The 21851-nt window shown below is 37.5% G+C and overlaps 1 protein-coding gene across 1 annotated transcript in view; it reads right to left on the bottom strand.

The window, feature by feature from the left end:
* ITFG1 (integrin alpha FG-GAP repeat containing 1) overlaps positions 1-21851 on the bottom strand; it is a 307723-nt gene that overhangs the window by 77996 nt on the left and 207876 nt on the right. The window contains exons 11-12 of the mRNA XM_068991936.1: positions 7973-8123; positions 5306-5414 (exon numbers count right to left, since the gene is read on the bottom strand). Coding sequence (XP_068848037.1) covers positions 5306-5414; positions 7973-8123 — 260 coding nt within the window. The remainder of the gene's footprint in view (positions 1-5305; positions 5415-7972; positions 8124-21851) is intronic.

The raw sequence follows: 21851 nt of genomic DNA on the forward strand, positions 1-21851 counted from the left end.
AAAAACAATAAATGTTGGCGAGGGTGTGAAGGGAACACTCCTGCACTGTTGGTGGGAATGTAAATTGATACTGCCACTATGGAAGACGGTTTGGAGGTTCCTTAAAAAACTAGGAATAAAATCACCATATGACCCAGCGATCCCACTCCTAGGCATATACCCTGAGGAAACCAAAGTTGATAAAGACACATGTACCTCAATATTCACTGCAGCATTATTTACAATAGCTAGAACATGGAAGCAACCTAGATGTCCACTGACAGATGAATGGATAAAGAAGTTGTGGTACATATACACAATGGAATATTACTCAGCCTGAAAAAAGGAACACATTTGAGTCAGTTCTACTGAGGTGGATGAACCCAGAGCCTATTATACAGAGTGAAGTAAGTCAGAGAAAGATAAATATTGCATACTAACACATATATATATATGGAATCTAGAAAGATGGTACTGATGAATTTATTTGCAAGGCAGCAGTGTAGAAACAGATATAGGGAAAGACTATGGACATGGGGAGAGGGGAGGAGAGGGTGAGATGTATGGAGAGAATAACATGGAAACTTACATTACCATATGTTAAATAGACAGCCAATGGGAATTTGCTGTAAGTCTCAGGGCACTCAAACAGGGGCTCTGTATCAACCTACAGGGGTGGGATGGGGAGTGAGATGGGAGGGAGGTTCAAGAGGGAGGGGGCATATGTACACCTATGGCTGATTCATGTTGATATTTGACAGAAAACAACAAAATTCTGTAAAGCAATTATCCTTAAAAAAAAAAAAAAAAAGGTAAAACTAAGTCAATCATCCAGAAATAAATTTCCACATTATTGCAACAAAATCTGGAAGCAGGCAGGGGACAAAAGCTTTTGAAAGGTCTCATCTTATTTGGGAAGTGAAAGGTGAAGATACTGTTAAAATTTTAACAATCCAAGGAAATATAGGTTCACATATGTTTGTTAGAAATTTGTGTTAAGTATTAGTAGAATCAGAATGAGAAGCTCTAAAAGCTGACAGGAATAAGAGAAAAAAAATTAGAGCTAGGAGCTAGTTCTGATTCAGGGGAGCTAGGGAACCCCTCCAATTCTGTAGCACAGGAAGTCTCCTGTCTGAAGAGCAGTCTATGGATCTGTGCTGTTGTGGGAATCAGTAAGGGCACAGGCAGAAGGATAAAATTATCCTTCTGCCGCTGAAGCCCTAAATAGACATTTCTCCCAACAAGACGTATAGATGGCCAAGAGGCACATGAGAAGATGTTCAACATTTCTGATTATCAGATAAATGCAAATCAAAACTATAATAAGATATCACCTCATATCTACCAGAATGACTATCATCAAAAACCCACAAACAATAAATGGTGGAGAGGGTATGGAGAGAAGGGAACCCTCCTACACTGTTGGTGGGACTGTAAATTGGTACAGCTACTATGGAGAACAGTATGGAAGTTCCTTAAAAACTAAAAACAGAGTTACCAGATGACCCTGCAATTCCACTCCTGGGCATATATCTAAAGAAAAACATGATCTGAAAAGAGATATATATACACACCCCAATGTTCACTGCAACACTGTTTACAGCAACCAAGATATGGAAGCAACCTAAATGTCCATCGACAGAAGAATGGATAAAGAAGATGTGGTGATATATGACAAACCCACAGCAAACATTATCCTCAATGGTGAAAAATTGAAAGCATTTCCCCTAAAGTCAGGAACAAGACAAGGGTGTCCACTTTCACCGCTACTATTCAACATAGTTCTGGAAGTTTTGGCCACAGCAATCAGAGCATAAAAAGAAATCAAAGGAATCCAAATTGGAAAAGAAGAAGTAAAACTCTCACTGTTTGCAGACGACATGATCCTCTACATGGAAAACCCTAAAGACTCCACCAGAAAATTACTAGAGCTCATCAATGAATATAGTAAAGTTGCAGGATATAAAATCAACACACAGAAATCCCTTGCATTCCTATACACTAATAATGAGAAAGTAGAAAAAGAAATTAAGGAAACAATTCCATTCACCATTGCAACGAAAAGAATAAAATACTTAGGAATATATCTACCCAAAGAAACTAAAGACCTATATATAGAAAACTATAAAACACTGATGAAAGAAATCAAAGAGGACACTAATAGATGGAGAAATATACCATGTTCATGGATTGGAAGAATCAATATAGTGAAAATGAGTATACTACCCAAAGCAATTTACAAATTCAATGCAATCCCTATCAAGCTACCAGCCATATTTTTCACAGAACTAGAACAAATAATTTCAAGATTTGTATGGAAATGCAAAAAACCTCGAATTGCCAAAGCAATCTTGAGAAAGAAGAATGGAACTGGAGGAATCAACTTGCCTGACTTCAGGCTATACTACAAAGCCACAGTCATCAAAACAGTATGGTACTGGCATAAAGACAGACATATAGATCAATGGAACAAAATAGAAAGCCCAGAGATAAATCCACACACATATGGACACCTTATCTTTGACAAAGGAGGCAAGAATATACAATGGAGTAAAGACAATCTCTTTAACAAGTGGTGCTGGGAAAACTGGTCAACCACTTGTAAAAGAATGAAACTAGATCACTTTCTAACACCGCACACAAAAATAAACTCAAAATGGATTAAAGATCTAAATATAAGACCAGAAACTATAAAACTCCTAGAGGAGAACATAGGCAAAACACTCTCAGACATAAATCACAGCAGGATCCTCTATGATCCACCTCCCAGAATTCTGGAAATAAAAGCAAAAATAAACAAATGGGATCTAATTAAAATTAAAAGCTTCTGCACAACAAAGGAAACTATAAGCAAGGTGAAAAGACAGCCTTCTGAATGGGAGAAAATAATAGCAAATGAAGCAACTGACAAACAACTAATCTCAAAAATATACAAGCAACTTATGCAGCTCAATTCCAGAAAAATAAATGACCCAATCAAAAAATGGGCCAAAGAACTAAATAGACATTTCTCCAAAGAAGACATACGGATGGCTAACAAACACATGAAAAGATGCTCAACATCACTCATTATCAGAGAAATGCAAATCAAAACCACAATGAGGTACCACTTCACACCAGTCAGAATGGCTGCGATCCAAAAATCTGCAAGCAATAAATGCTGGAGAGGGTGTGGAGAAAAGGGAACCCTCCTACACTGTTGGTGGGAATGCAAACTAGTACAGCCACTATGGAGAACAGTGTGGAGATTCCTTAAAAAATTGCATATAGAACTACCTTATGACCCAGCAATCCCACTGCTGGGCATACACACCGAGGAAACCAGAATTGAAAGAGACACATGTACCCCAATGTTCATCGCAGCACTGTTTATAATAGCCAGGACATGGAAACAACCTAGATGTCCATCAGCAGATGAATGGATAAGAAAGCTGTGGTACATATACACAATGGAGTATTACTCAGCCATTAAAAAGAATACATTTGAATCAGTTCTGTTGAGATGGATGAAACTGGAGCCGATTATACAGAGTGAAGTAAGCCAGAAAGAAAAACACCAATACAGTATACTAACACATATATATGGAATTTAGAAAGATGGCAATGACGACCCTGTATGCAAGACAGGAAAAAAGACACAGCTGTGTATAACGGACTTTTGGACTCAGAGGGAGAGGGAGAGGGTGGGATGATTTTGGAGAATGGCATTCTATCATGTATTCTATCATGTAAGAATTGAATTGCCAGTCTATGTCTGACGCAGGATACAGCATGCTTGGGGTTGGTGCATGGGGATGACTCACTGAGATGTTATGGGGAGGGAGGTGGGAGGGGGGTTCATGTTTGGGAACACATGTAAGAATTAAAGATTTTAAAATTAAAAAAAAAAAGTGAAAAGAAAAAAAAGAAGATGTGGTGGATATATACAATGGAATATTACTTGGCCATTGGAAAGAATGAAATAATGCCATCTGCAGCAACATTGAGGGACCTAGAGATTGTCATGCTAAGTGAAGTAAGTCAGACAGAGAAGGAGAAATATCAAATGGCATTCCTTATATGTGGACTCTAAAAATAAAGGATACAAATGAGCTTACTTACAAAACAGAAAGAGACTCACAGACTTAGAGAATGAACTTATGGTTGCCAGGGGGAAGGATGTGGGGGAAGGGATAGTCAGGGAGTTTGGGATGGACATGTACACACTGCTATATTCAAAATGGATAACCAACAAGGACCTATTGTATAGTATAGGGAACTCTGTTCAATGTTATATGGCAACCTGGATAGGAGGGGGGTTTGGAGGAGAATGGATACTTGTGTATGTATGGCTGAGTCCCCTGGCTGTTCACTTGAAACTATCACAACATTGTTAATCAGCTATACCCCATACAAAATAAAAAGTTCAGAAAAAAATAAAGTTACACAGAATAAAAATTTAAAAATCCCCCCGGAACTAATAAGTGAGTTGAGCAAGGTTGTAGTATATAAGATCAACACACAAAAATCAACTGTGTTTCTATACACTAAAAACAAGTATATGGAAACTAAACTTAAAACACAGTGACATTTATAATCATCTCAAAGAAAATAAAATACTTAGGCACACACTTAACATAACATGTTCAGGATCTCTATGATGAACGTAAGTGTTAGGTGGAGGAGATAGCAGATGTAGAGTAGAATGCCAACTAAAAATTGCAGGAGCATTGGAAACAGAGAACTACTTGTTGACAACAATCATATAGAAGGCTGATTTAGGCAGGAGTTGTCAATGGATTCTAAAACTGGTAAAAATTTGATATGCAGAAAGTATACTAAGTATCAGAACACCTCTCCACAAAACACTAATCAATTATAAAGGGGGAAAAGTTAATTTAAGGTGGGAAAACTAGCCGTCCTCAAGAAGACCAGATGATCAAGGGTATCATCATGGTGGTGGGACAGGGCAACATCATGTGTTTCTTGATATGATGCTTTGAAAGGCCACAGCATAGGTCCCGCCAAATTCCATGTAGTGACGTTTCTGCAAAGAATGTGTAGGCCTGTATTCTTTAAAACTGCTAAGGGCATGAAAAGGAACTGTTCCAGACTGGAGCAGATGTGACAGTAGTATTCCTGAACAGACTGGATCAGAAAGGAAAAAGCCACTGGTGGGACAGCTGGCAAAATTTGAACATGGTGGTTGTGTTGTACTGAAGTTGATCTCTGTGCTTTGGAGAGTTGTTACACAGAAGCATGTTTTACTCTTTGGAAAATGTGCACTGACAGAATACAAAATCAGATGGTAATACTTAATAATGAAGCATATAAAACAAATACTCACCAATGACTTTAACAAAATAAGCATCTGCTTCAAAGTTATTTTTTAGGGTATGGATGGCAAAATCACTCTTTGTATACCCTTTGCTTAGTACTACAATGTCCAAGATTCCCTGGAAAAAACATAAAAATGGTAAGAACAAACTGCTGGACTGACTGAAAAAAAATGATGAAAATGTATGACATGTTTATCATGTAAAAACAGACCTTACTTATTCAACTTGAGATTTAAAATAAAAATACTATTAAAAATATAAAACCTAGAATATTAAATATAAATAAAAATTTAAAAAACACCTATAATTTAAATCTCTGAAGAAAAATGTTACTCTTCTGTATTTCCTTCCAGGCATATCTGCATGAATTAAGAATAAAACTTATTTCTCTATTCTTCACGGTGCTGGGTCTCTGCTGCCATGTGGGCTTTTCTCTCACTGCAGGCAGCCTGTACACCACAACCACTCTCCAGTTGCATGCGGTGTCCAGGCTTCTCATTGTGGTGGCTTCTCTTGAGCACAGGTTCTAGGTTGTGTGGGTTTCAGCAGTTGTGGCTCCCAGGCTCTAGAGCACAGGCTCAGTAGTTGTGGCACTTGGGATTAGTTGCTCCACAGCAGGTTGGATCTTCCCAGATCAGGGATAGAACCTATGTCTCCTGCATTGGCAAGAGGATTCTTTACCATTAATCTACTATGGAAGCCCCATGCATTAATTTTTGACATGGACTACTGAAGTGTTTCCAATCATCAGAGAAAGAAGGTAACTTTTTATTTGTGCTGCTTCTTATCTTTTTTCCTAAACAAGTGGAAAGCTTTGCTAATTTAATTGGGGGTAAAAAAGGTGTTCATTTAAACTTTCATTCTGCTAACTCTTTATGAGGTCAATCATTTATCCTATCTTTTCACATTAGTTAGTTAGTGTTAGTTACCTAGTCGTGTCTCACTCTTTGCAACCCCACGAACTGTAGGCCACCAAGCTCCTCTATCCATGAGATTCTCCAGGCAAAAATACTGGAGTGGATTGCCATTTCCTTCTCCAGGGGATCTTTCCAACCTGGGGATCGAACCTAGGGCTCCTGCACTGCAATTGTTAAGAATTTAGAAAATAGATTCTATTTTCTAAATAGAATTCTTTAGAAGTGGATTCTTTACTGTCTGAGCTACAAGGAGGATCCATCTTTCACGTTAGGTTTTTTTTACTCACATTTTTTTTTTCTGTAAATTGACTTAATCATGTTTTTCCAGTGGGAGTTTCTGGTGACTTGTATCAGTTTGAATAAACCTTTTTTACGTTATGAATGTGGGCTTCCCTGGTGGCTCAGATGATAAAGAATCCACCTACTATGCTGGAGACCTGGGTTCGATCCCTGGTTGGGAAGATACCCTGGAGGAGGGCATGGCAACCCACTCCAGTCTTCTTGCCTGAAGACTCCCTAAGGACACAAGAGCCTGGCGGACTACGGTCCACGGGGTGGCAAAGAGTTGGACACGACTGAGCAACAAAGCACAGCACAGCCTGTTATGAATGTGAGCTTCCCAGGTGGTGCTAGTAGTAAAGAATCTGTCTGCCATTGAAGGAGATATAAGAGACACGGGTTTGACTCCTGGGTTGGGAAGATCCCCTGGAGGCAGCCATGGCCACCGACTCCAGTATTCTTGTCTGGAGAATCCAATGGACAGAGGAGCCTGTCAGGCTACAGTCCACAGGGTTACAAAGAGTTGGACATGACTGAAGCCACTTAGCATGCACACACGCATGTTAAGAATGTTAATCATTTAACTCTTTCATAGCTAATTTATCTCCTAGGTTTAGATGCAATTTTAAATTTCATTTATGGTTTTTTTAATGTACAGAAATTAAAAGCTGATTTACAGTTAATTCTATTGATTTTTCCTCTTGTTATATTTTTACCCAATTACTTTTATGCTTGGAAATTGCTTATAAAAAGTGAATCAATACAAGAGTTGGTAGCAGAGAGACAGAGGGAAACAAGGACCTGGAAGATACTTGTAATTGAAGATCAGCCTCCTACAAAAGCCAAACAAAACCAACGGGGTTAATGTCGGACATAATTGTCCTGATGGAGATTTAACTTTTTAAAATAATCAAGTTATTTTACAATGATATATTGTGACATATTAACTCTGGAATTTAATGCATTTTTATCAGAATTTACTTTTCCCCCCCAAAACTGGCTTTTGACATTAGAAAGAAGAAAACCAGGACCCTGTGTGCCTTTACCAGGCCACCTGGAACTGAGGACAGTCATAAGAATCTGGGGCAATAGATGCCACCTCTAGCTCACAAGGTTAAGAGAGAGAGCACACTGAACTCATTCTTCTGTGATCCTGCTCAGGGTTAAGGGTCTGTCATCTGTCGGCTGTTGTTTTCTCTACTTGGGCACATGCACAATTGCCATGAGCATAATTCTCTAGTGGTTTCATCTAAACAGGCATAAAATGAGATAAAGATGCTTTCATATTTCACTGTTCTGATCAGCCAGTGGTATCAATTAATTTGTTTTTTCTGTTATTTAACATTAAAAGGGGTTTTCTTTAATTAACTCGTTTGCTTTCATTATCTCATCTATTGTCTGGTTAAATAGGGTGATGTGAAAGTGAGACAAGGTAGAAGGCAATTAGATTCCAAACACACAGAAGAGCTCTGAACTCACATCTTCATAAATGTCAAAGAAGGTGGCAACCACTGCATCTCTGATTTGGTTTAGGTCCATCAGCTCCCAGTAGACTTTGAACATACGATGCGCCCCCTCACAGCTTGCATTAGTACAAGGGACATTCTCCAGTAAAAAGGCCTGCTGATTGCTGTGAGACAAAGGAGAGGTATTTAGTTAATAATAAAACATATCAATGCTGACTAGCATCACTGTGCTGTATTTCCTAGAATCAAAGAGATGGTAAATGGTCTATACTAAAGAAATATGAAAAAAACTCAATGTCTTAATAATTGCTGTCCCAAACCATAAAAAGATTAAGTTGTTGGCTATCCGTTTTCAGCCTTTTTGGCAAAAGTCCTCAGGTTAGTCAGTTGTTGGCCTCTCTCTCTTCTTTTTTGGTTCCCAAGTCTATCTCTCTGCTCTCCTTTGCTGCTCCACAGCCAGTGAACCCATGTTTCATTTCTGAGTTCCTGGACACTGTCATAATCCCTTTAGTAGTAGCTCAGTTGCTAAGTCGTGTCCAACTCTTTGCGACCCCATGAATTGCAGCACGCCAGGCCTTCCTGTCCATCACTATCTCCTGGAGTTCACTCAAACTCATGTCCATCAAGTCGGTGATGCCATCCAGCCATCTCATCCTCTGTTGTCCCCTTCTCCTCCTGCCCCCAATCCCTCCCAGGATCAGTCTTTTCCAATGAGTCAACTCTTCGCATGAGGTGGCCAAAGTACTGGAGTTTCAGCTTTAGCATCATTCCTTCCAAAGAAATCCCAGGGCTGATCTCCTTTAGAATGGACTGGTTGGATCTCCTTGCAGTCCAAGGGACTCTCAAGAGTCTTCTCCAACACCACAGTTCAAAAGCATCAATTCTTCGGTGCTCAGCCTTCTTCACAGTCCATCTAGCATTCATACATGACCACTGGAAAAACCATAGCTTTGACTAGACAGACCTTTGTTGGCAAAGTAATGTTTCTGCTTTTGAATATGCTATCTAGGTTGGTCATAACTTTTCTTCCAAGGAGTAAGCATCTTTTAATTTCATGGCTGCAGTCACCATAATCCCTTTAGATGTGTATAATTCCTCAGGTGAATATTTGCATTTTAACTGGAGATTCTTGACATCCCTAAGTCTTACAAACCCAAAGCAGTAAGTCTACAGTGATAGAATTTTAGCTTCCCAGATGGATAGTAGGCTGAGCACCTCTCAGATAAAAGATAGAAAAAAAAAATATTGTATTTTGCATAGCTATGAAGTCCTCCCTTTTGAAAATCTTACTCTATAGGCAATGTGCTTATAAATTTGGATTTTCGAATCAGATTACCTGGATTCAAATTATGTTTCTGTCATTTAGCAGTTATGTGACCTTAAAAAAAGTTATTTCACCTCTTGAAGACTCAGATTCTTATTTGTAAGCTGAGCAATAAACACTTACAGAATTGTTATAAAAAACAAATGAAATACTGACTGCAAAGCACTTAGAACAATTTCTGCCATCCAGTTCAATATTAGTAAAACTGTTTATACTATCACCACTCTTATTTATGTAGTGCAACACCATGCCATGTAAAAATATTTTCTCTAAATACAGAAGTAACTTTAGTAAATAGATTATACTTCTGTATTAGACAATTTCTAATATTTACATTCCTTCATGTCCCTTTATGTTACATAGAAAACAATAAGCTAAAAGGCTTAAATTTTATTACTGTTCAATTTTCTCTAATAATTATTTTAAATAAAACTATCAAGACAGATTTCTTTTTTCATGTGAAAATATTATTTGGGGTATTACTTTGGGTTTGAGCATTTTAGAAAAGAAAGTTCTATTGTAAGAAAGGTAAATTTTTTAGTGTTCAAGAAAGTAATGAAACACAAGCAAAATATTCATTTGATATACTTAATATATGACTGGCTTCACATTATTTTCCTAGTTAAAAAATTTTAACACAAATAGTTTAAACTTACAGATTATAACATTTACATGGAAAATTTTGAGGTGGCTTTGATCAAGACCTAACATATAATAATGTTCTTCCACTAGAAGGAAAAATAATTTCTACTCTGTCTCCTATCTAATAAGTGATTTTAAAATTCTATTTTGTAATGTTAGGTTAGGTGCAAAAGTAATAGTAGTTTTGGACTCTGGATTTTAAATCATTATAATTAGGCTCAAACACATCTTTATTAATAAAAACAGGAGCCATTTCAATCAAAACATTTTTGCCAACAAGAAATAAGTTTGCTTACTTCTGTAGCACAAAAATCAGCGCTTTGGCATCTTTTCTGACCATAATGCATTAAGACTAGATCTCAATTACAGGAGAAAAACTATTAAAAATTCCAACATATGGAGGTTGAACAACACACTTCTGAATAACCAACAAATCATAGAAGAAATCAAAAAAGAAATCAAAATATGCATAGAAACTAATGAAAATGAAAACACAACAACCCCAAACCTGTGGGACACTATAAAAGCAGTGCTAAGAGGAAAGTTTATAGCAATACAGGCATACCTGAAGAAACAAGAAAAAAGTCAAATAAATAACCGAACTCTACACCTAAAGCAACTAGAAAAGGAAGAAATGGAGAACCCCAGAGTTAGTAGAAGGAAAGAAATCTTAAAAATTAGGGCAGAAATAAATGCAAAAGAAACAAAAGAGACCATAGCAAAAATCAACAAAGCCAAAAGCTGGTTCTTCAAAAGGATAAATAAAATTGACAAACCATTAGCCAGACTCATCAAGAAGCAAAGAGAGAAAAATCAAATCAATAAAATTAGAAATGAAAATGGAGAGATCACAACAGACAACACAGAAATACAAAGGATCATAAGAGACTACTATTCAGCAATTATATGCCAATAAAATGGACAATGTGGAAGAAATGGACAAATTCTTAGAAAAGTACAATATTCCAAAACTGAACCAGGAATAAACAGAAAATCCTAGCAGACCCATTACAAGCAAAGAAATTGAAACTGTAATCAGAAATCTTCCAGCAAACAAAAGCCCAGGTCCAGACGGCTTCACAGCTGAATTCTACCAAAAATTTAAAGAAGAGCTAACACCTATCCTACTCAAACTCTTCCAGAAAATTGCAGAGGAAGGTAAACTTCCAAACTCATTCTATGAGGCCACCATCACCCTAATACCAAAACCTGACAAAGATACTACAAAAAAAGAAAACTACAGGCCAATATCACTGATGAACATAGATGCAAAAATCCTCAACAAAATTCTAGCATTCGGAATCCAACAACACATTAAAAAGATCATACACCATGACCAAGTGGGCTTTATCCCAGGGATGCAAGGATTCTTCAATATCCGCAAAATCAATCAATGTAACAAATTGAAAAATAAAAGCCATATGATTATCTCAATAGATGCAGAGAAGGCCTTTGACAAAATTCAACATCCATTTATGATAAAAACTCTTCAGAAAGCAGGAATAGAAGGAACATACCTCAACGTAATAAAAGCTATATATGACAAACCCACAGCAAACATTATCCTCAATGGTGAAAAACTGAAAGCATTTCCCCTAAAGTCAGGAACAAGACAAGGGTGCCCACTTTCACTGCTACTATTCAACATAGTTCTGAAGTTTTGGCCACAGCAATCAGAGCAGAAAAAGAAATAAAAGGAATCCAAATTGGAAAAGAAGAAGTAAAACTCTCACTGTTGGCAGATGACATGATCCTCTACATAGAAAACCCTAAAGACTCCACCAGAAAATTACTAGAGCTAATCAATGAATATAGTAAAGTTGCAGGATATAAAATCAACACAGAAATCCCTTGCATTCCTATACACTAATAATGAGAACGTAGAAAAAGAAATTAAGGAAACAATTCCATTCACCATTGCAACGAAAAGAATAAAATACTTAGGAATGTATCTACCTAAAGAAACTAAAGACCTATATATAGAAAACTATAAAACACTGATGAAAGAAATCAAAGAGGACACTAATAGATGGAGAAATATACCATGTTCATGGATCAGAAGAATCAATATAGTGAAAATGAGTATACTACCCAAAGCAATTTACAAATTCAAGGCAATCCCTATCAAGCTACCAGCCATATTTTTCACAGAACTAGAACAAATAATTTCAAGATTTGTATGGAAATACAAAAAACCTCAAATAGCCAAAGCAATCTTGAGAAAGAAGAATGGAACTGGAGGAATCAACTTGCCTGACTTCAGGCTCTACTACAAAGCCACAGTCATCAAGACAGTATGGTACTGGCACAAAGACAGAAATATAGATCAATGGAACAAAACAGAAAGCCCAGAGATAAATCCACACACATATGGACACTTTATCTTTGACAAAGGAGTCAAGAATATACAATGGAGTAAAGACAATCTCTTTAACAAGTGGTGCTGGGAAAACTGGTCAACCACTTGTAAAAGAATGAAACTAGATCACTTTCTAACACCGCACACAAAAATAAACTCAAATGGATTAAAGATCTAAATGTAAGACCAGAAACTATAAAACTCTTAGAGGAGAACATAGGCAAATCACTCTCCGACATAAATCACAGCAGGATCCTCTATGACCCACCTCCCAGAATTCTGGAAATAAAAGCAAAAATAAACAAATGGGATCTAATTAAAATTAAAAGCTTCTGCACAACAAAGGAAACTATAAGCAAGGTCAAAAGACAGCCTTCTGAATGGGAGAAAATAATAGCAAATGAAGCAACTGACAAACAACTAATCTCAAAAATATACAAGCAACTTATGCAGCTCAATTCCAGAAAAATAAATGACCCAATCAAAAAATGGGCCAAAGAACTAAATAGACATTTCTCCAAAGAAGACATACGGATGGCTAACAAACACATGAAAAGATGCTCAACATCACTCATTATTAGAGAAATGCAAATCAAAACCACAATGAGGTACCACTTCACACCAGTCAGAATGGCTGCGATCCAAAAATCTGCAAGCAATAAATGCTGGAGAGGGTGTGGAGAAAAGGGAACCCTCCTACACTGTTGGTGGGAATGCAAAGTAGTATAGCCACTTTGGAGAACAGTGTGGAGATTCCTTAAAAAATTGCAAATAGAACTGCCATATGACCCAGCAATCCCACTGCTGGGCATACACACTGAGGAAACCAGAATTGAAAGAGACACATGTACCCCAATGTTCATCGCAGCACTGTTTATAATAGCCAGGACATGGAAACAACCTAGATGTCCATCAGCAGATGAATGGATAAGAAAGCTGTGGTACATATACACAATGGAGTATTATTCAGCCGTTAAAAAGAATACATTTGAATCAGTTCTGATGAGATGGATGAAACTGGAGCCGATTATACAGAGTGAAGTAAGCCAGAAAGAAAAACACCAATACAGTATACTAACACATATATATGGAATTTAGAAAGATGGCAATGATGACCCTGTATGCAAGACAGCAAAAAAGACACAGATGTGTATAGTGGACTTTTGGACTCAGTGGGAGAGGGAGAGGGTGGGATGATTTGGGAGAATGGCATTGAAACATGTATACTATCATGTAAGAATCGAATCGCCAGTCTATGTCTGATGCAGGATACAGCATGCTTGGGGCTGGTGCACGGGGATGACCCAGAGGGATGTTGTGGGGAGGGAAGTGGGAGGGGGGTTCATGTTTGGGATCGCATGTACACCCGTGGTGGATTCATGTCAATGTATGGCAAAACCAATACAGTATTGTAAAGTAAAATAAAGTAAAAATAAAAATTAAAAAAAAATTAAAAATCAGCGCTTTGGGAACTGACAAATTCTTGGAAAGCCTTTTCTGCCTCCTGCTGTTTGTAGAAGCATTTTCCCTGCAAAAGGTTGTCAAGATGCTTGAAGTGGTAGTCGACTGGCGAGAGGTCAAGTGAATGTGGCAGATGTGAAAAAACTTCATATTAGTTCAACTTCTGAAGCACTGGTTGTGCAACGTGTGGTCAGTCATTGTCGTGGAGAATTGAGCCCTTTCTGTTGACCAATGCTGGCTGCAGTGTTGCATTTTCTGGTGCATCTCATCAATTTGCTGAGCAAACTTCTCAGGTGTAACGGTTTTGCTGAAACTCAGAAAGCTGTAGTGGATCAGATTGGCAGCAGACCACCAAACAGTGACCATGACCCTCTTTTCAGTGCAAGTTTGGCTTTGAGAAGTGCTTTGGGGCTTCTTCTCAGTCTAGCTATTGAGCTGGTGGACATTGGCTGGTGTATAAAATCTGTTTTTCATCACACTTCATAATCTGATCGAGAAAGTTTGTTGCTGTTGCCTAGAGTAAGAGAAGATGACACCTGAAAACAATTTTTTGGTTTGGGGCCAGCTCATGAGGCACCCACTTATCAAGCTTTTTCACCTTTTCAATTTGCTTCAAATGCCAAACGATCATAGAATGGTCAATGTTGAGTCCTTCAGCAACTTCTTGTGTAGTTTAAAGAGGATCAACATTGATGATCCTCTCAGTTGGTCATTGCCAACTTTCAATGGCCAGGCACTGCACTCCTCATCTCCTTTGCAAAACTTCTCAAACCACCAGTGCATTGTGTGTTCATTAGCAGTTCCTGGGCCAAATGCATTGTTGATGTTGCGAGTTGTCTCTGCTGCTTTACGACCCATTTTGAACTCAAATAAGAAAATCGCTCCAATTTGCTTTTTGCTCATTTCCCTAGCCTAAAATACATATAAAATAAACAGCAATATTTCATTAGCAAAATACATAAAGCAAGAAATGCACATTAGAATGATGTATAACATAACCACATTTATTTAAGAATATATTCCACCATCAAATGGCAAAGTTCAACAATGCAAAACTGCAATTACTTTTGCACCAGCCTAATACAGGTATTTACCCATCCTACCTTTCTAGCTAAACAATTTTACTATCTATTTCACAGAAATGAAGACTACTCTATTTTGTTATTAAATAATATTAAAACATGAGAACCAGTGATAAAGGTGACTTTTCTTTTCTCTTTCTGGATACACCATGCAGCTTGTGGGATCTTAGATTTCTGACCAGGGATTGAACCTGGGCCCATGGCAGTGAAAGCACTGAGTCTTAACCACTGCAGAGCCAGTGCAGCCTTTCTACAATCTTCTGTGACCAACGCATCACACTGGCAACATTCTGAGTGAGCACTTGCCTCTGGTTTCCCTTTTCAAAATGGGGATGCAAGGATTTCATTATTATATTACAACTCTAGCCATAGTTTCAAATACACAATGTAACCTGCAACAAAAACTCTAATTGCAGTTGAATAATTTAATATGTCATTTTAACTTCTGATATGAATTTGCTAAGATTATAAATGCTACATATCACAGTTCTTGGCTAAATGCTCACTAAACAGGTTTATCTTCTATTCAGCAACATGCGGTCTGAAAAATTTCAGTTCTTTTAAGCTCTACTGAGCCCTATACGTAGAGCCCCTCATCTATAAAAATAAAATTCCATTTAAGCCCAGGAAGACACAATACTGATTCAATAGGTTTGGAAACCCTTGAGGGGAAATGGTCTTGCTTCTTTGAGTCAATTGCTCTATGTATTTTGGCAATTACACAATTACAACCAATATAAATTTAAAAAAAAACAAAAACCTATTGCAAAAGTTATTATAAAATTCAAGCAATAGAGACATTAAAAAAGTTGAGATCTTTTCTTTCCAGGGATAATCACTGTTGACAATTTAGTGATCATCTTTCCAAACCTTCTTCTGGGAACATAGAAAATTTAAGTACATATATCCTTCAACAACAACAACAACAACAACAAAAACCAACCCCAATTGAGTTCTACCATATGCATGATTCTGCAATATTTTTCTTTCTACTCAATAATATAGCATACACATGGGGAAAAGGGATACAATCTGAATGAGGACTTGTAATGTCTATTTTGAGAATTCTCCCCAGAGAAGTTGTACCAATTTCTATTCCTCAGCAGCAGCGCATCTAGCTGCCTGTTTCTCCACATGTGTGTCCTTTTCAATGCTTACTCCATTATATAGCTAAATTGTCATTCGGTTTTAATACCCTGCTACTGATAATCAGGTTGTTTTCAACTGTTCCCCATTACACACACACACACACACACACACACACACTATTTTTCATTGAGAATTTGTATAAGGGTTTCCAAATAAAGTCATCTAGTCAAAGGATATGCATATTTTAAATATCAACAGGTAAAGCTAAATGGTGTTCTAAAAAATGTACCAATTTATACTTCTAGTAGTATACAAGTATATCTTTCTTATCCTAACAATATTAGTAACACTGCTTATTTTTGCCAATTGGGTAACTGAAAAATTATCTCACTTTCCTGATTATGAGAGATGCTGAGTATTACCTTTATGTTTATTATCTATTCATATTTCAAGAACTGGCACTTTTTAAAATTATTGGTATTTAGATCTCTGATTGTTAAGAGCATTGGCCCCTACCTGGGATTCTCATATTTTTACTTGTAAAATGAGGGTAAAAATAGTACACTACCTAAAATGGCTGTTGTAAGGATTAAAGGAGAAAATAAATGATAAATGGTTTATGGTTTAACATAGTGCCCAGAGCATAGCAAAGAACACTTTCAATATCTGCTGTTATTATTATATGTGATGTTATTACTCTGATATGTTCCAAACATGTCACCCCAGCCTTTTATTTTGCTTTTTAATGCATGGTTTCTTTAACTAAATGATTAATAATACATGAAAGTGAAAGTGTTAGTCACTTAGTCGTGCCCGACTCTGTGTTACACCATGGACTGTAGCCTAACAGGCTCCTGTCTGTGGAATTCTTTAGGTAAGACTACTGGAGTGGATTGCCATCATCTCCAGGGGATCTTCCCAACTCAGGGATCAAAACTGGGTCTTCAGCATTGCAGGCAAATTCGTTACTGTCTAAGCTACCAGGGAAGCCCTATAATAATACATATATATTCATTTATGCCAATATTTTTCTTATGTACTATAATAAATGTTAAAGAAAAATCTATCAGGGAGATAGAAAAAAACACCAGAGGAGTATGTGCATTTAAAAAAATGAATGAAGAGCAGTGAAAATGTGAAATTTGCAGGCAAATTGAAAAGATTTTTCTGTTATTTAAGTCTCTTTAAAGATAACTGATAATTTAAAACACAGTGTAGTGTTAAGATATTGTTGTTTGTCGCTAAGTCGTATCTGACTCTTTGCACCCCCATGGACTGTAGCCTGCCAGGCTCCACTACCCATGGAATTTCCCAGGCAAGAATATTGGAGTGAGTGATCATTTCCTTGTCCAGGGGATCTTTCCAACCCAGGGAACGAACCCTCATCTCCTGTGTCTCCTGTACTGGTAGGTGGATTCTTTACCATGAGCCACCTTGAAGGCCTGTTAATGATATTTTGTTGTTCAGTTGCTCAGTTGTGTCCTATTCTTTTCAACCTCATGGTCTGCAGTACACCAGGCTTCCCTGTCCTTCACCATCTCCTGGAGCTTGCTCAAACACATGTCCATTGAGTTGGTGATGCCATGCAACCATTCTGTCCTGTCATCCCCTTCTCCTCCTGCCTTCAGTCTTTCCCAGCATCAGGGTCTCTTTTAACGGTCAGGTCTTCGCATCAGGTGCCCAAAGTATTAGAGCTTCAGCTTCAGCATCAGTCCCTCCAATGAATATTCAGGACTGACTTCCTTTAGGATTGATTGGTTTGATCTCCTTGAAGTCCAAGGGACTCTCAAGAGTCTTCTCCAACACCACAGTTCAAAAACATCAGTTCTTCAGCACTCAGCCTTCCGTATGGTCCAACTCTCACATACATACATGACTACTGGAAAAATAGTCATGTGCATAGCTTTGACTATATGGACATTTGTCGGCAAAGCAATGTCTCTGCTTTTCAATATGCTGTTAATGACATAAGCAGATGTAAAATACAAAGTTTCCTCAAAAAACTAAAAACTGAACTACCATATAGTAATCCCACTTCTGGATATATATTGAAAATAATTGATATCAAGAACTCAAAGAGAGCTGAACTCACATGTTTGTTGCAGCAAAAACAGTCAAGATAAGAAAACAATCTAAGTGTCCATTAATGGAGGAATGAATACAGCAAATGTGGTATACACATATACTGGAATATTAAGCCTTAAAGAACAGAAGAAAATTCTGCCATTGTGACAACATGGATGAACCTAGAGGACATTATGCTAAATGAAATAAATCAGATGCAGAAAGACAAATACTGTATGATATTGCTTATATGCGGTATGAACTTACAGAAACAGAGAGTGGAATGGTGGTTGCCAGTGGCTGAAGGGTGGGGGAAATGGGGAGATGTTGGTCAAAGGGCACCAACTTTCAGTTATAAGATGATTAAGTTCAGGGGATCCAACGTATAGCACGGTGACTACAGTTAATAATACTATGTGCTGTGCTGTGCTTAGTTGCTCAGTCATGTCCAACTCTTTGAGACCCCATGGACTGTAGCCTGCCAGGCTCCTCTGTCCATGGGAATTCACCAGGCAAGAATACTGGAGTCAATTGCCCCTCCTCCAGGAGATCTTCCCAACCTGGGATCAAACCCAGATCTCCTGCATTGCAGGTAGATTCTTTACTACTGAGCCATCAAGAAAGCTGCTATTAGTTACTGTTTTAACCATATTAAGAAGAAAATGGCAATTATGTGAGATAATATATTATTGCAAAATTCAGACTTAAATTGAAGAAAGTAGGGAAAATCACTAGATCATTCAGGTTTGACCTAAATCAAATCCCTTATGATTATACAGTGGAAGTGACAAACAGATTCACAGGATTAGATCTGACAGAGCCTGAAGAACTACAGATGGAACTTTGTGATACTGTACAGGAAGGCATGATCAAGACCATCCCCAAGAAAAAGAAATGCAAAAAGGCAAAATGGTTGTCTTGAGGAGGCCTTACAAATAGCTGTGAAAAGAAGAAAAGTGGAAGGCAAAGGAGAAAAGGAAAGATATACCCATTTAGATGCAGAATTTCAAAGAATAGCAAGGAGAGATAAGAAAGCTTTCTGAAGTGATCAATGCAAAGAAATAGAGGAAAACAACAGACTGGGAAAGACTAGAGATCTCTTCAAGAAAATTAGACACCAAGGGAACATTTCATGCAAAGATGGGCACAATAACGGACAGAAATGGTATGGATCTAAGAGAAGCAGAAGATATTAGAGGTGGCAAGAATACACAGAAGAACTATACAAAAAAGATCTTCATGACCCAGATAACCAAATGGTGTGATCATTCAACTAGGGCCAGACATCCTGGAATGCCAAGTCAAATGGGCCTGAGGAAGCATCACTACGAACAAAGCTATTAGAGGTGAAGGAATTCCAGCTGAAGTATTTCAAATCCTAAAAGATGATGCTGTGAAAGTGCTGCACTCAATATGCCAGGATATTTGGAAATTTGGAAAACTCAGCAGTGGCCACAGGATTGCAAAAGGTTAGTTTTCATTCCAAGCCCAAAGAATGGCAATGCCAAAGGATGTTCCAACTATCGCACAATTGCACTCATCTCTCACGAGCAAAATAATGCTCAAAATTCTCCAAGCCAGGCTTCAATAGTATGTGAACTTTCAGATGTCAAGCTGGATTTAGAAAAGGCAGAGGAACCAGAGATCAGATTGCCAACATCCTTTGAATCATCAAAAAAAGAGTTCCAGAAAAATATGTACTACTGCTTTATTGCCTATGCCAAAGCCTTTGTGTGGATCACAACAAACTGGGGAAAATCCTTCAAGACATGGGAACAACAGACTACCTTCCCTGACTCCTGAGAAATCTGTATGTAGGTCAAGAAGAAACAGTTAGAACTGGACATGGAACAACAGACTGGTTCCAAATCGGAAAAGGAGTATGTCAAGGCTGTATATTTTCACCCTGCTTATTTAACTTACATGCAGAGTATATCATGCGAAATGCCAGGCTGGATGAAGCACAAGCTGGAATCAAGATTTCTGGGAGAAATATCAGTAACTTCAGACATGCAGATGACACTACCCTTATGGTACAAAGTGAAGAACGAATGAGTTTCTTGATGAAAGTGAAAGAGGAGAGTGAAAAAGTTGGCTTGAAACTCAACATTCAGAAAACTAAGATCATGGCATCTGGTCCCATCACTTCATGGTGAATAGATGGGGAAACAATGGAAACAGTGAGAATATTTTTTTGGGCTCCAAAATCACTGCAGATTGTGATTGCAGCCATGAAATGAAAAGACACTTATTCCTTGGAAGGAAAGTTATGACCAACCTAGACAGCATATTAAAAAGCAGAGACATTACTTTGTCCACAAAGGTCCATCTAGTCAAAGCTTTGGTTTTTCCAGTGGTCATGTACGGATGTGAGAGTTATACTATAAAGATAGCTGAGCACTGAAGAATTGATGCTTTTGAACTGTGGTGTTGGAGAAGGCTCTTGAGAGTCCCTTGGACTGCAAGGAGATCAAACCAGTCCATCCACAAGGAAATCAGTCCTGAATATTCACTGGAAGGACTGATGTTGAAGCTGAAACTCCAATACTTTGGCCACCTGATGTGAAGAACTGACTCACTGGAAAAAATCCTGATGCTTTGAAAGACTGATGGAGGGAGGAGAAGGGGAGAACAGAGGATGAGATGGTTGTATGGCATCACTGACTTGATGGACATGAGTTTGATTAAGCTCCAGGAGTAGGTGATGGACGAGGAAGCCTGGCGTGCTGCAGTCCATGGAGTTGCATAGTTGGACACAACTGAGTGACTGAACTGAACTAACTCAATGTAGTAAACATTTTCCAACACATACATTTATCAAATAATGCCATAAACCTTAACCTTACATAATGTCAGTATATGTCAGTTATGTCTCATAAAACTGTAAGAGTAGGAAAAAAAGAAATCAATAAAAGATATCTGGAAAATCTCCAAATATTTGGAAATTTAACACCACTAAATAACTATGAGCAACAGAAGAAAGCAGAAGAGAAATCACAAAGTACTTTGAAGTGAATGAAAATAAAGACAGCACAGCAAGATCTGTAGTATGTCATTAAAGCAGTATTAAGGGGAAATTTATAGCACTAAACACTTTATTAGAAAAGAAGAAAGATTTCAAATCAATGATCCTAAGAAACTGGCCATATAAGAGCAAATAAAATTTTAAAAAAGTAGAAGAAAGGAAATAGTAACAAAGAGGAAAGCAATGAAGTAAAGAACAGAAAAACTAAAAATCAACAAAAACAAAAGTCAGTTTCTTTGGGAAGAACAGTTTTAAAACTGATAAACTTTCAATTAGAATGGTTAGTTTTTTAAAAAAGAGAGAAGACAGAAATTACAAATAACAAAAATGAGACACGTAACATCACAACAGATTTTACTGATATTAAAGGGATAATAAAGGAATGTTATGAAAATTTCATGCCAATATAATAGGTAAGTTAGATGAAATGAACAAATTCCTTGGAAGCCACAAGCAACCAATGCTAATTCAGAAGATAAGGAAATCTGAATTGCAGTTTTAAGTCTTCTAAAAAACCCTGAAAACCTTCAGGTAAAAATGGTTTGAATGATGAATTCTACCAAAAATTTAGAGAAGAAATAATAACAGTTCTACACAAATTCTTGAGAAAATAGTCCATGAAGCCACATTATATACATCAATACCAAGATACTGTAAGAGAACTATAGACCAATATTCTTCATGAACACAGATATAAAAAATTTTAACAAAATTCTAGAAAATCAAATTCAACAGTAGATTCAGATTATGCTTTGCCCGATACAGAGTTCACTCAAATTCATGCATTCTGAAATCATGTCTCTGCTTTATGATATCTAAGGAACCATGAAAAGATATGACATGATT

Source organism: Capricornis sumatraensis, chromosome 20 (assembly GCF_032405125.1).
Source record: "Capricornis sumatraensis isolate serow.1 chromosome 20, serow.2, whole genome shotgun sequence".
Taxonomy (NCBI): Eukaryota; Metazoa; Chordata; class Mammalia; order Artiodactyla; family Bovidae; genus Capricornis; species Capricornis sumatraensis.